Source organism: Balaenoptera musculus, chromosome 20, assembly GCF_009873245.2.
Source record: "Balaenoptera musculus isolate JJ_BM4_2016_0621 chromosome 20, mBalMus1.pri.v3, whole genome shotgun sequence".
NCBI classification, from domain to species: Eukaryota; Metazoa; Chordata; class Mammalia; order Artiodactyla; family Balaenopteridae; genus Balaenoptera; species Balaenoptera musculus.
This window is the reverse complement of record NC_045804.1, coordinates 59,636,450-59,651,082: the sequence shown is the minus strand read 5'-3', so window position 1 is coordinate 59,651,082 and position 14,633 is coordinate 59,636,450. Positions and strand designations below refer to the sequence as shown.

Sequence of the window (14,633 nt, the reverse complement as noted above, 5' to 3'; positions counted from 1 at the left end):
TAGCGAAGTGTACCTGCCCAGGAGAGCTCCATATCCTGGGAGGGGCCTGCCCACGAGAGCCCCATGGGCTGCTGGGTACCTGCTCAGGTGAGCTCCATATCCTGGGAGGGGCCTGACTACGAGAGCCCCGTGGGCTGCTGGGTACCTGCCCAGGTGAGCTCCATATCCTGGGAGGGGCCTGCCCACGAGAGCCCCGTGGGCTGCTGGGTACCTGCTCAGGTGAGCTCCATATCCTGGGAGGGGCCTGACTACGAGAGCCCCGTGGGCTGCTGGGTACCTGCTCAGGTGAGCACCATATCCTGGGAGGGGCCTGACTACGAGAGCCCCGTGGGCTGCTGCGTACCTGCCCAGGTGAGCTCCATATCCTGGGAGGGGCCTGACTACGGGAGTCCCGTGGGCTGCTGGGTACCTGCCCAGGTGAGCTCCATATCCTGGGAGGGACCTGCCCACGAGAGCCCCGTGGGCTGCTGGGTACCTGCTCAGGTGAGCTCCATATCCTAGGAGGGGCCTGACTACGAGACCCCCGGGGGCTGCCGGGTGCCTGCCCAGGTGAGCGCCATATCCTGGGAGAGGCCTGACCACGAGAGCCCCGTGGGCTGCTGGGTACCTGCTCAGGTGAGCTCCATATCCTGGGAGGGGCCTGACTACGAGAGCCCAGGGGGCTGCCGGGTACCTGCCCAGGTGAGCTCCATATCCTGGGAGGGGCCTGACTACGCGAGCCCCATGGGCTGCTGGGTACCTGCTCAGGTGAGCTCCATATCCTAGGAGGGGCCTGACTACGAGAGCCCCGTGGGCTGCTGGGTACCTGCTCAGGTGAGCTCCATATCCTGGGAGGGGCCTGACCACGAGAGCCCCGTGGGCTGCTGGGTACCTGCTCAGGTGAGCTCCATATCCTGGGAGGGGCCTGCCCACGAGAGCCCCGTGGGCTGCTGGGAACCTAATCAGGTGAGCTCCATATCCTGGGAGGGGCCTGACTACGAGAGCCCCGTGGGCTGCTGGGTACCTGCCCAGGTGAGCTCCATATCCTGGGAGGGGCCTGACCACGAGAGCCCCAGGTGCTGGGAGGGGGGCGTGTGTATGAGCGTCCTCTCTGTGCAGCCGGCACAGAGTTGCTTAGCAACTTCCCTGTGGGTGGTGTTGGGATGAAATAAGAACCAGGAGATGCTGCAGGCCCCATGAACCCCTGTCCATCCAGAGTGATGAGGTCAGTAGGTGGGTGCTGGCCACTGTGCTGCATGAGGGAGGCCCCACGGTACCTCCTGTGTCTTCCGCCTGACACCATGGAGGTCTCCCCAGGACAGAGCAGACAGCCTGCCTGGGGCAGGTGGGAGCTCCTGGTGATGCTGCAGGGGACATGAGAGGGACGGACCAGGCAGGAGTGGGTGGGAGCCCAGGCAGAGCCATGGGGCTCGGGGCCAAGGGGGCTTTTCTGGGTCTGAGCTGGGGGGACGTGCAGGTGGTGAGTGTGATCCAGGAAAGCTGCCCTGGTGACGTGAGGCTGAACCTGCTTCAGAGTGACAAGCTTTCCGGGTGATCCCAGAACAGGATAGTGAGACGGATCCTGTTAGAAGAAGGTGAGTGACTCCCCCCAAGAGGAGGCTCTGTGAGCTGGTCCCGGGACGGGGGCGAAGGGAACAGGTGTGGAAGCTGTGGGGAGTGGGCAGTCCCCCTGGGCTGGCGGCGGGTGCAGACCCCACTCCATGGTCCCACAGCTTGCTTCCGGCTGGATTACTTGGCCTCTCGGAGCCTCAGCTTCCTGGTCTGCTCGTGGGGTGAGAGTAGCATGGACTGACTAGTAATTTGCTCAGAACAGGGTAGAAAGGGGTCTAGTGGAAATTCCACGGAACACCGTCCGTATGGGAATCGCAGGTCCTGTTTCCCGCAGGTCTGTTTTCAGGATCAGAAGAGGAAATCCGAGCAGACTTGCAGCAGAGCCTGGGGATGGGCTCTGTTCGGTGGGTCCCCCGGTTTCCTGAATCTCGGAAGGAGCAGCTCCAGTGGGCAGTGGCAGGTTCATCCCACACCTGGAAGCATCCAGACCTCAAGGCCCAGCCGCCCCCGAGCCCTGTGTCTGGGCCCCCGGGAGGCAGACGGGACAGGCCGGCCTCCTCCTCGGCCCTCTTCCGGCCCAGAACATTCGAGGTCCAGGCCGTCATTAGGGAGAAGCAGGGATGGGGGTGTCCCACGTGGGAAGAGGACACGGAGCAGCTCGTGTACGTGGACGTCCACACCAGGAATGCGGGTCGGTGGGACGCGGGCACCGGGAGGGGCAGACGGTGGGCTGAGGAGGCAGGGCGGGGCCGGGGGTCCCGAGGAGGGGGTGTGTGAGCTTTGCCTGTGCCGGGCCTCAGCCTCCACGGGGCTTCCCTCCCCTGGTCACTGGGGAGGAGGAGCCGAGCAGCGTTGGTGGGGTGACCACTCGCGTCCCCAGGCCCTGCCAGCATCAGACCTTCAGGCTCGGGGTCGGGGAGCCTGAGGAGCGCAGGTCCAGCCGTGCCCACCAGGGAGGCCTGGAGGGGTCGGGCGGGAAGCACTGGTGTGGTCTTCCCCTGTGCGGAAGCTTCCGAGCCAGTGTCCAGTGGGAGCTCTCACCTCGCACGTGGGTTTCACGTCCACAGCTCAGATCACCTTCTAGCCGCTTTGTTTGTTTTCTACACACAAAGTCCTAATATCTCCTATGTCCCCTGCCCGTGAAAAGGCGCGTCTGATCTGGCACCAGATGCTGCCCCTGGTCCCTCCTGACTGGACGCCCAGCAGCCAGTGTCACCGCGTCATGACTGTCAGGGGGTGTCAGGCGTGGGGGGACGAGAGCACACGGTCCAGGCCCACGAGGGGCCATGCCGTCCACGGAGCCGGTGCTGTGGCTGTACGTGTGCCATGCCCCCACCCCACGGGCAGAGACCACAGTCCCCTTACAGACTGTTACCAAGTGAAGTCACATGGACCCTGCTCGGGCCCGAGCCTGGCGAGGCGCTCTGCCTCAGCGGGGAAGGTCTCCTTTTTCCATGTGGGTTCAAGTAGGCAAATAACAAAACCAAAGCTGAGACCAACACAGCACAGGCTCTGTTCAGTGGCCAAAGAATGGGGAAGCGGGAATGAAGTTCACAGATCAACTTCTCGCCCACCTGGAGAGAGTGGTTTAATTTTAAAGAGTAAAGACAAAGGGAGGAGGAGTGCAGCTAATGATGGGGATGAAGAGGCCTTCCGGGGAAGGTGCAGGGCTTTTCCCAAGCGAGTGGGGTACCACCTCCTTTCACCCGTCTTTGGTCCTTCATGTCCAGTCATGGCCACTGGTAGGTGTGCCACTTAATATGCTGATATAGTAAATTCAACCTGTGATGAGACTCAGGGTCTGTTGGAGGTCACATTCGTTGCCATCTTGGTCCCAGCTGGTTCCATCTGTTTGCTTGTTTGTAGCTTCCTTTCTTATCTCTGGACCCCTTAACTTAAATACTTAGGTGAACTCCTGCTGAAGTTGGGGAGTGGAGGACAGCCCTGTGAAAGGTGGGTCCACGGGTTCTGAGCAGGGCCTGGAGCAGCTCTGACAACAAGAGGAGGAGGTTGAGACGGGCGGTCAGTCTGACGCCCGCACTGGGGCCTGTGGTCAGCATGCGGAGGTGGTCAGCTGGGGCACGTGTCAGGGAAGGTTCTCGGTGTTTACACAGATGTGAACGTGGACCCAGTTGCAGAGCTGCCTGCAGACGCTGCTACAGAACCCCCTGATTCTTTCCTGAGAAAACTGGTGGGGGGCTATTCAGGCAACAGGGCAAACAGCTTACTCTGGACGTTCTTGTGGGGAAGTGGGGACTTAGCAACAGGGGCTCAGCCCACATAACCCCAGAAGCCCTCCCAGAACAGCCCCAGAACCGCTTCTGGAATGGCAAGGAGAAGTGGGTCTTCCACCTACTAGACATGGAGGAAAGGGCTGGGGTCTGCAGGGCCACCCTCACCTTCAGGGACTGGCTGGGAGGCTCACAGGACCCAGCACATGCTTGTGGCTTGTGTGCTCACAGCTGAGATGGGTCACAGCACGCAGTAGGGATGCACGGGAGGGAGGGCCCCTGCTCTGGTCACCTCATGACCCTTCATGCCCTCTCCTTCCCTCGAGGGTCTCTAGGGTGTCTCTTCCCCCAGCGACGAAGGGCAGAGCCATGACAGTTACCCCCACCCCCGTCCCCCCAGGGAGGCTCATTAGAGACTTGGCACCCGGTTGGGGGCTGGTCACGTGGTGTTGTCTGCCCTCACCCTCCAAAATGCCAGTGCCCAGAAGGGGAGCCGGGGCTCAGCATGAACCACATGGTTTGTGCAAACAGCACAGGCGCAGGGGGCTGCCCCTAACGGGAGGCGGGAGGGTTTAGATCAGGGCAGGGAGCTGCTCACCAGCTGCATTAGCTTCCCGGGGCAGCTGTGACAAACGACCACAAACCGAGGCTCAGAGCAACAGAAACCTGTCCTCTCTCAGTCCTGGAGACCAGACGTCTGAGGTCAAGGTGTCCCAGGGCCGCGCTCCCTCCGGAGGCTCCAGGGGAGGGTCCTGCCTGCCTCTTCCAGCTTCTGGGGGCTCCAGGCATACCTGGGCTTGTGGCCGCATCCCTCCCGTCTCTACCTCCGTCTTCACATGGTGTCTCCTGTGTGTCTGTGTCTCTCCTCGTCTCTTAGAAGGACACTGTCACTGATTTAGGGCCACCCTGATCCAGGATGATCTCATCTTCAGATCCGTAACTAATTATACCTGCAAAGACCCTACTTCCAAATAAGGTTCCATTCTCAGATTCTGGGGGGCATGACATGGACATAACTCTTGGGGGGACCCCCACCCATTCAACCCACTGTAGTACCCAGTTCCCAGATGCCAGCCGACCTTCCTCAGGACAGCATCAGGCTGGTGATGTTCTGTCTTTCTGCACAGAGTTGTCTCTTGTTTCTTGTGGTAACAGTGAGGTTGGGTGGGGGGCGCTGCGGCTGACCTCCCGGTCATTCCAGGGACCACGCTGACGTGTCCTTCCCGGGAGAGTGCGAGCACGGCCAGGGCTCCCTGTGAACACTCCACACTGACCGCTCGGTGGTCAGACACCTGCATGGGCTGGACCGGTCCCCGGACCTCTGCACCTTCTACCACATCCACAGCCTGGTGGACTCTCTGCGGGCCTGTGACCAGGAGGTGGGGACCGGCAGGATGGGTGGGAGCCCTCCTGCCTGCCACGTGGCCTCCAGCCCACCACAGACCCTCTGGTCCTGCCATGGACACCCCCATCGCATTAACCCCCAAGAGGGCTTCTGGGAGGGGTGAGAATTTGGCCATGAAGCAGACAGGGCAGGCCCTAACTGCAGCAGGTGAAGGCAAGGACTGGGGGTGCTTGGCTATTTGTCCCCCAAAGACCCCGAATGTGGGCTCTCACTTGATGGGTCCACCTCCACCTCAGCTCACCTGGGGGGTTGCTGCAGGGAGAGCGTGTCCTTGGGTGATTTTCCAACTCTTCCCACACCCAGCTTCACCCCCTGGGCCCCCCTGGCCCCATTAATAGTCTTTAAATAGTGTCTCTCACCCAACAGGCCTGCGTGGGAGATTTTAATATTGTGTGGGAGTCCAGTGACCAGCGCCCATGTGTCCTGGGTGTCTCGGGAGGGGAAGGAGCCTCACTCTCACATTCCTGCCCCAGTGCACCTGGGGTCGGGGGCAGCAGACCCAGGCTTTGTTCTGGCAGAAGCTCCCTTTCTGTGAACAAGTCTTCCCCCACTCCCGTTATCCTCCCTGGAGGCTCAGGAGGCCACAGCATCGGGGCACCTCCAGCACCAGGACTCCACCCTAGGGAATTTCTCAAGAGTAGGGACCAGGCCCGGAGGCGGAGGGGAGGAGGGAGCCGGCCTCTTCAGGATCCCCGGGGCTAGGATGCCTCCTACGCAGGAGGGCCTTGGACTCAGCTTAACTACCACCCAGGGTCTCCTACCCCTCCCCTGGTAGAGGGGCCCTTCAGATTCCAGGGCCCCAAGATCCTCCCCACCGACTTCTGACCCCACCTGCAGAGTCGGGGACCCAGAGACCCCGTCCCCGGCTTCTTTTTTCTTGGAGGCTCCCAGAATTCCCTGAGGCTGTTATACTCAGGGTTTATTATGGTGAAGGATGCAAGTTAAAATCAGCGAGGACAGAGGGGATGAGCAGGGTCCAGCCTCCTCGGCTGTGGCAGCCCAGGGAAGCCCACCTGAGTCCTGAAGTGCAGGGTTTATTGGGGTCTGTCACATCAATGTGGGGGCCACCATGTGCCTGACCTTGGTCTCCAGCCCCCGGGGGCGACTCAGGAAGCCCCACCGTGTATCACGCCATGAGCACAGGCCAGCCTGGAGCGAGGCCCACGGAGCGTGGACACTCCCGTCAGACTCAAGGTGACCTCTGGAGCCAGGAGCAGAGGCCCGGCCTCTCTGTGGGCAGGTGAACCCACAGCGCCCAGGCCCTGGTGCAGTGCCCGTTCCGTGTGGTCAGCATGGGTGCACGCGGGTCAGCCAGTGTGTGTGTGTCCCAGCCTGTGACCGCTGACCACACTGTCCTGCTCTGCTCCCAAGAGCGAGGCCAATGGAGGGACAATACGGGTGGGAACAAAGCCGGGTCATGGTCAGGCTGGGTGAGAAAGGGTCCAAGGAGTGAGAACCCGGCTGCCCTTGCCTGGTGAGCCGAGAGCTGACGTCCGCCCTGTGGTCAGTCCATCTCCCCACGTCCCGAGGTAGAGCTGCCTTTCCTGCCCCCTGGGGCAGGGTCATGCCTGTGTATACAGCAGGACGCACAGCAGTGCACGCAGCAGGCCTGATGCCTGCCCTTGGCATGTACTTGGGGGCTTGGTGAGGGTGGAACATCCTGACAGGACATGGGCCGACCCCACGGAGGATGTAGGGGTGAAGCGCTGGGAGCATCTGGAGGGGATCCTCACCTGTCTGCACAGGTGGACTGAGGCCACCGACCAAGGGTGGGCAGGCGGGGAGCCCAGTCCCAGGTCATCCCTGAGGCTGGAGGAGGGGTGTGGAGCGGGGGGTGATGGCGGTGGGGAGGAGGGGCTGATCGCCAGACAGTGTGGAGACAGAGCATCCAAGGCAGCGGGGAAGGTGAAGACTGTGCCTGATGGGAGGACGGAGAGACCAGCAGGCGGCGCTGTAGGCGCGGGTAGCAGGGCTGCTCCTTGCAGGGCGGCGCCAGAGCCCCGCACCGCTGGAAACCTCGCGGTGTCCGGACAGAACCCCAGAGGATGGGGGCCTGGATGGGCGGGAAGAGTTTGGAAAAGTCACCTTATCTCCACATGTCCTGGGGGAAGGGTCCCCGCTCCAGCCTCGTTCCTTAGAGTCTCCCCACCTGGGGAAGTCAGCACACTCAACAGCCGGTCGTGCACGGCTTGGAATTTGTCCAGAGGATGAAGGGGAAGCGGGGAAAGAATGAGAAACAAGCTCTACGTGCTTGGACAGCACATGCCACTCTAATTTCCAATCAGGAAGAGGAATTTCCCAAAGGCTCAGGCTGCCCCTGTAACCAGAATGGGGCTTAAAGCAATCCTGCCACTTTGTGGCCAGTTCCAGAAACAAGTTGAAGACAGGTGTTCAGGGGGACTGCAATCCACAACACCTGCAGGGTTGTGAATGACAACTATGGTGGGAAAATGTCTTGGGGTAAGTAATTGAAAAGGACTTGGAAACAAGGCAAAATTGCAGGAACCGGATTGCAAGAGGTAGATTGGACTCGCCGTTAAAGCACATGAAAGCTGCTCAACATTGCCTACAATTCAGTTTGCCAAAAAGGGCATACAGGTGAAATCCATACGCCCTTGTGCCAACCAAACATGCGGGAAATACAAATCAACACTACAAAGATGTATCACTTTGCCCCAGTCAGAATGGCCATCCTCACAAAGTGTAAAAACAAGAAATGGAGGAGATGACATGGAGAAAATGGAACCCTGCTACGCTGATGGTGGGAATGTCAATTGCTAACAGCCACACTGGAGAAGGGTATGATGTTTCCTAAAAATTCTAAAAAATAGAGCTATAGTGACTTCCCTGGTGGCGCAGTGGTTAAGAATCCAACTGCCAATGCAGAGGACACGGGTTCGAGCCCTGGTCCGGAAAGATAACACATGCCGTGGAGCAGCTAAGCCCGTGCGCCACAACTACTGAGCCTGCGCTCTAGAGCCCATGAGCCACAACTACTGAAGCCCGACACCTAGAGCCCGTGCTCTGCAAGAAGAGAAGCCACTGCAATGAGAAGCCCATGCACTTCAACAAAGAGTAGCCCCAACTTGCTGCAACTAGAGAAAGCCCACGAGCAATAACAAAGACCCAACGCAGGCAAAAAAAATTAATTAAAAAAAACAGAGCTACAGAGCATACGGCACTTCCACTCCTGGGTGTATATCTCGGGATAACCATAAATCCATAGGACACAGGCACTTCAACTATTAATGCAGCCCTTTTGCAGGAGCCTCGACTTGGAAACAATATAAAAGTCCTTGGAAGGAAAAAATGGATAAAGAAGATATGGTACTTATGTACAATGGAATATTACTCAGCCATGAAATCAATGAAATAAGGCCAGTTGCAGCAACTCAGGTGGACTCAGGTACGATCATTCTAAGTGACATAAGTCAGACACAAAAAGACACTTAGCATAAGATATCACTTATAGGTGGAATCTAAAAATGGCTACACATGAACTAAGTTACAAAACAAACAGAGTCACACATTTAGAAAACAAACTTATGGCTGCTAAAGGGGAAAGGTGGGGTGGGGTGAGGCATAGACCAGAGGGTTGAAATTAACACAGATACTGTTCCAAAGACCAAATAAGTAATCGACAAGACCTACTCTGTAGCTCAAAGAACTGGACTCAGCACACTCTAGTCACCGGCAAAGAATATATACGACCAGTAAGAATCTGAAAAAGAATTTATGGATGTCTCTCTGTAAGTGAATCGAGTGGATGTGCAGCAGCAAGAAAGACAGCATTGAAAAGCAGCTGCACCCCATTATAAACATAAACTACAAAAACAACACACAGGGAGAAACTGTTACAAAATGCGTTCAGGGGCTGTGATGAAACCTGCATTGGCCCCATCTAGATCCGCAGCTGGACGGGACAAGAGCAGAGGTCTCAATCTCTGTCTTGAGGTTTACAGTCAAATGCTAGCTCAGTCACTTTACCTCTGTTCATACACTGCTGATTATGTTCAACAAATCACAAAGATATCGGCATTTTATATTTACTGTTCGGTGCTTGAGCTGGAGTAGCAGGCAGCACCTTGAGTATATTAATCCTGGCTGAGCTATGCTGACCTGGAGCGCTACTTGGAGATGCCCAAATCTGTAAGGTAGTCATAACAGTCCCTGCACTTGTAATAATTTTCTTTATAGTTGTACCCACTATGATTGCAGGGTTTGAAAACTGACTTGGGCCACTAATAACTGGGGCACCTGAGGTAACATTTCCCCAAATAAATCATATAAACTTTTGACTACTTCCCCCATCATTCTTACTCCTACTCATATCACCAATAGTAGAAGCTGGTTCTGGTACAAGTGGAACCGTATATTCAGCTCTAGCGTGCAATCTGGCCCATGCAGGAGCCTCTGTCGACCTAACCGTTTTCTCCTTACATTTAGCAGGTGTCTCTTCAGTTCTTCGTGCTATTTCTTGTATTACTATAGTCTTTAATCCAAAACCAGCAGTCATATCCCAATACCAAACACCATTATTTGTTTAATCTTCCCCAACTATAGCCATATTACTATAATTACCAATCTCAGTCCGAGCAGCCAGAATTGCCATACTGTTAAGAGATAGAAATCTAAACACTACTTTCTTTGACCCTGCAGGAGGAGACCGAATCCTATACCAACACCTGTTTTGATTCTTTGGTCACCCTGAAGTCGGTATTCATGGCCTACCAGGGTTTGTTATAATCTCACATATCATTACATACTATTTAGGACAAAAACTGCCTTTCAGCTATTTGGGAATAGTTTGAGTCATGTCCACTGGCTTTTTTTTTTTTTTTTTTTTTTTTTTAAATTTATTTATTTTTATTTATTTATGGCTGTGTTGGGTCTTCGTTTCTGTGCGAGGGCTTTCTCTAGTTGTGGCAAGCGGGGGCCACTCTTCATCGCGGTGCACAGGCCTCTCACTATCGCGGCCTCTCTTGTTGCGGAGTACAGGCTCCAGACGCGCAGACTCAGTAATTGTGGCTCACGGGCCCAGTCGCTCCGCGGCATGTGGGATCCTCCCAGACCAGGGCTCGAACCCATGTTCCCTGCATTGGCAGGCAGACTCTCAACCACTGCACCACCAGGGAAGCCCTCCACTGGCTTTTTAGGAGTTCCCTTGTGGGCCCATCATAGGTTTACCATAGGGATAGCTGTCGACTCAAGAGCATACTTTGCTTCAGCTACCGTAATTACTTCTATCCCTACAGGAGTAAAAGTATCTAGCTGATTAGGGACTCTTTTTTAATTTTTTTTTTTTTTGGCTGCGTTGGGTCTTCGTTGCTGCGCGCCAGCTTTCTCTGGTTGTGGTGAGCAGGAGCTACCTTCGTCGTGGTGCGCGGGCTGCTCATTGCGGTGGCTTCTCTTGCTGCAGAACACGGCCTCTAGGCACGTGGGCTTCAGTAGTTGTGGCTCGCGGGCTCTAGGGGGCAGGCTCAGTAGTTGTGGCGCACGGGCTCTAGAGGGCAGGCTCAGTAGTTGTGGCGCACGGGCTTTTTGCTCCGTGGCATGTGGGATCTTCCCAGACGAGGGCTCGAACCCATATCCCCTGCATTGGCAGGCGAATTCTTTTGTTTTTTTCCTCCCCTCACCTTGTCTTAAGATGAGGAATGTCTGAATTTTAGACATTTATTGAAAATTTGTACATTTCATATAAATGGACTAGACTCCTTAAGCTGGTACAATGTTTCCACAGACTGTCTACTATGTAGAGGTCTGGCAGCCTCTGGAGTGCCTGCAGCCTGACCAAATTCTCTGCTATCGCCCACGAGGGATTAAGAAATGGCACATGGAAAATGGTGGGCAGACTCACAAACACTTGTCTGGGCTGTTGCTTTCCTCTTCATCTTTTATTCCCATCAGTCCTAGGCCAGAGAGCGATCCGTGAGTGCTCTCAGTTCCTGGCAGCAGGATGAGGCAGAGGGTGCCTGGGCACAGGCTGTGGTAGAGCTTTCCTATCTTCCTGCCCCAGCGCCAGGCTGCTATCTTTGGGTGGTCCACCTTCACCATCTGCAAGGTCTCCTGCTCCGAGGGGGGAGGTATGACACGAAGCCCTGGGGGCCTTGATTCAGGAGGTAAGCCCCTGAGCCATGAATGGAGGTGCCTGGGGGTTAGGGCATGCCTGCCTTTCGGCTTCCAGTTCTTGCCTGTGAGAATGCCAAGGGCCCTCTGGGCACTGCCAAAAGTTTTGACTCTCAAGAAACAGTATTTTTTCTGCTTTCCATTCTTAAGATCTTTAGGCAAGATCACAGCTTCCAGGCCCAGGAAGAGGCTGGACTGTTGCAACAGGTGTTCCTTGAAGGTTTCACTCACTCCAGACAGGCATATAGTAGCTTGGTTCTCAGAATCTTGTTCCAGCTCATTCACAAGGATGTCACAATCAAGGGTGAGCTCTGTCACAGGCCTCTGCACCTTGATGCAGGTACCTTCTACCAGGATGCCATCCAAAGACTCTACGGCCAGCTGGGCACCTTCCAGGATTTCGTATTGTATACAGAGATGTGGCTGATGGGTTTCAAGAATAAGAGTCACTGACCGGACTGGACCAAAACTCTTGAACAGCCTCTTCAGAGCTCTAAGGTTACAATTTTTGCTAAATGGCCCAGCATAGACAGTTGACATCTCCATCCACTTGATCCTCATTCTTTTGCTCATCTCCTCAGTGAGGTTGGGTGGAAAGGGTTCAAAAGAGAACTGCACGATGCTGAAGGTAAACAGGGGGATTTCCACTCTAGCCTGCTCAAGAACCTCTTTATTTGAAAGGCACTTAATAGTTTGACAGTTTTTGGAAGAAGAAAGTTCAGTAGCATCTGCCTCCCGGGTCAAGGAGCTTCTGGCCCATTGAGTCCCAGCATTCTAAAGCACTTGTGTTTAGCTGCTGAACTACTTCTGCTGTATTTCTCGCCTCTAGGCCTGCTGCTTCTAGTTCTTGGTGACTAGCTAGTGCCTCCAGGTTTAGTTCTGCAATCTTCTTCGGGCCATATTTGAGGAGATACCGAGCCACTTCAAGGGCTGTTCTAGCATCTTCTGTGGCATCATGACCAAACCTATCTGGACACTGTATACCCTTCCCCAAAATAACTTTGGCTAAGAACTTGAGCTTAAATCTTCTGCCCTGCTCTCTGACATAAAGCAATGACGTGTCAATAACATACGGATGTATCATTTTCAGTGCTCTGAGATCTAAGTCTAAGGAGTGGCCCACTAACACAGCGTCGGGAGGAAGCAGTGCTTTTAACTGTCTCTGTACATCTTTGAGTGTGGTTGTCACTGGGTTAAGAATCTTCTTTGTGATTCCTGAGAAACTGGTGAGGTAGTCCACAATCTTGTTGTCAGGTTTAACAAGTTCATCCGTAACACAGCAGCCTCCTTCAGCAACCAATGAGATGCGTGTTAGTTCTCGCCCCTTGGATGTCAGGCACACTTCACAGTCAAGCCCAAAGAGAGGACTGTTGTCGGTTATAGAACCACAACATTTTGTAGGCACAAAGTTTTCACAGTCAGGAAAACCTTGTAATGGAAAGTGATATGTTTTCATTTCCTCCTTTGTGAGAAGGCATCTGGTCAAGCTTACTTTCTTAGAGCCATACTTTTGAACGATGGGGTCATTCTGCAGGTTGATGCTGACTTTTGAGCTGGAAGAAGGTAAAAGACCCTTCCATTTCTTTAGGCAGATCCCCAATTATTTGTTTCTTTTGCAGCCCAATGATATCAGCTAGGAAATCAGATGATGGGGGAGGCAAGCAGAACTTGTGTCTGAATGCCTTTCGGAGAAACCCAAACTCCAAATAGAACCTGTAAAAGTGTAGCTGACTCATTCCCTGCAGTATAAAAACCACCACGTTGTTCAGGTGGTTTTGGTGAAAAAGCTGGCACCCGCTAGGTTTAGGAACACTGAATTTGCCCAGAACTGCACGCTTCAGCAATTCACATAGCTGACCATGAGTTATTTCACGGTTTCCAGCAAATAAAATGGTAGATAAGCGGGCTTTCTTGGCCTCGGGCTGCTGCCTCTCCTCAAGATCGCAACGGTCTCTCATCACCTCAGACGCCCCGACCAGCTTATTCGGGACTCGCCTCCTCTTCCTGCCCTTCTTGGGGGTCCTCCCGCTCCTTTCCTTCTCTGGCTCCATGAGCAACCCCAGCAGCTGCCTCAGCCTTGGGCCGGCAGGCGAATTCTTAACCACTGCGTCACCAGGGAAGTCCCTGGTTAGCATCTGTTCATGGAGGTAATATTATATGACCTCCCACTATATTATGAGTTTTAGGCTTTAGTTTTTCTTTTTACAGTAGGTGGTTTGACAGGAATCATCTTAGCCAACTCATCCCCAGACATTGTCCTCCAGGATACATACTATGTAGTAGCACACTTCCATGACCTAATGTCCATGGGAGCAGTCTTCACTATTATAGGAGGCTTCCTACACTGATTCCCACTATTCTCAGGTTATACAGTTAACTCAGCATGAGCAAAAATTCACTTCACAAGTATATCTGTAGTAGTAAATATGACTTCCTGCAGCACTTTCTTGGCCTCTCAGGGATGTCACTACGTTAGTCTGAGCACCCTGAGGCACACACAACATGAAATATTTTGTCTTCAGGCTCATTCAACTCAGTAGCAGCAGTAATGCTAATAATCTTCATACTTTGAAAAGCATTTGCGTCTAAACAAGAAGTCTTAACAGTGGAAACTGCTACTCCTAACCTAGAATGGTTACACGAATGTCCTTCACCATATCCTATGTTTCAAGATCCTACCTATGTAAATGTAAAATAAGGAAGGACTCAAGTCCTTTTCAACCAGTTTCAAGCCAACACCATAACAATTATGTCTTTCTCAATAAATGAGATAAAATTTAAAAGTGATGTAACTTTGTCACAGTTAAATCATAGGCTAAATTCCTGTCTATCAAAAGGCGTATCAATTTCTTCTAGGCTCTCAAGATGCAACATCACCGATTATGGAAGAACTTTTACATTTTCATCATCACACATTAATAGTTATTTTTAAAATAAGTTCTCTAGTCCTCTATATTATTTCACTAATATTGACAACTAAACTACCTCATATACATACAATAGATGCACAGGTAGAGAAAATTTGAACAATTTACCAGCCACTATTGTAATCTTAATTGCCCTATCATCATTGTGAATCCTTTACATGATACATGAAATCAATAACTCTTCCCAAACCATAAAAAACTATGGGTCAGTAATGATACTGAAGCTACAAATACACAGATTATGAAGATTTAAATGTTGACTCCTCTGTAATCCCCACATCAGAGCTAAAACCAGGAGAATAATGACTGATAGAAGTCAACAACCGAGTAGTTAGAGATAGTCATTGAATATTAGTTTCATCTGAAATTGTTGTACACTCCTGAGCTGTTCCT

General features: G+C 53.5%; 1 protein-coding gene across 1 annotated transcript; it reads right to left on the bottom strand.

Annotated features, from left to right (window-relative positions):
• Window positions 1–10,844: 10,844 nt before the first annotated feature.
• Window positions 10,845–13,364, bottom strand: LOC118886855 (RNA exonuclease 5-like). Its single transcript, XM_036837170.1, is given in 3 exon segments — window positions 10,845–12,058; window positions 12,060–12,880; window positions 12,882–13,364. Coding segments are annotated over 3 exon segments (2,322 nt in total). The 3' UTR covers window positions 10,845–11,040.
• Window positions 13,365–14,633: the final 1,269 nt, after the last annotated feature.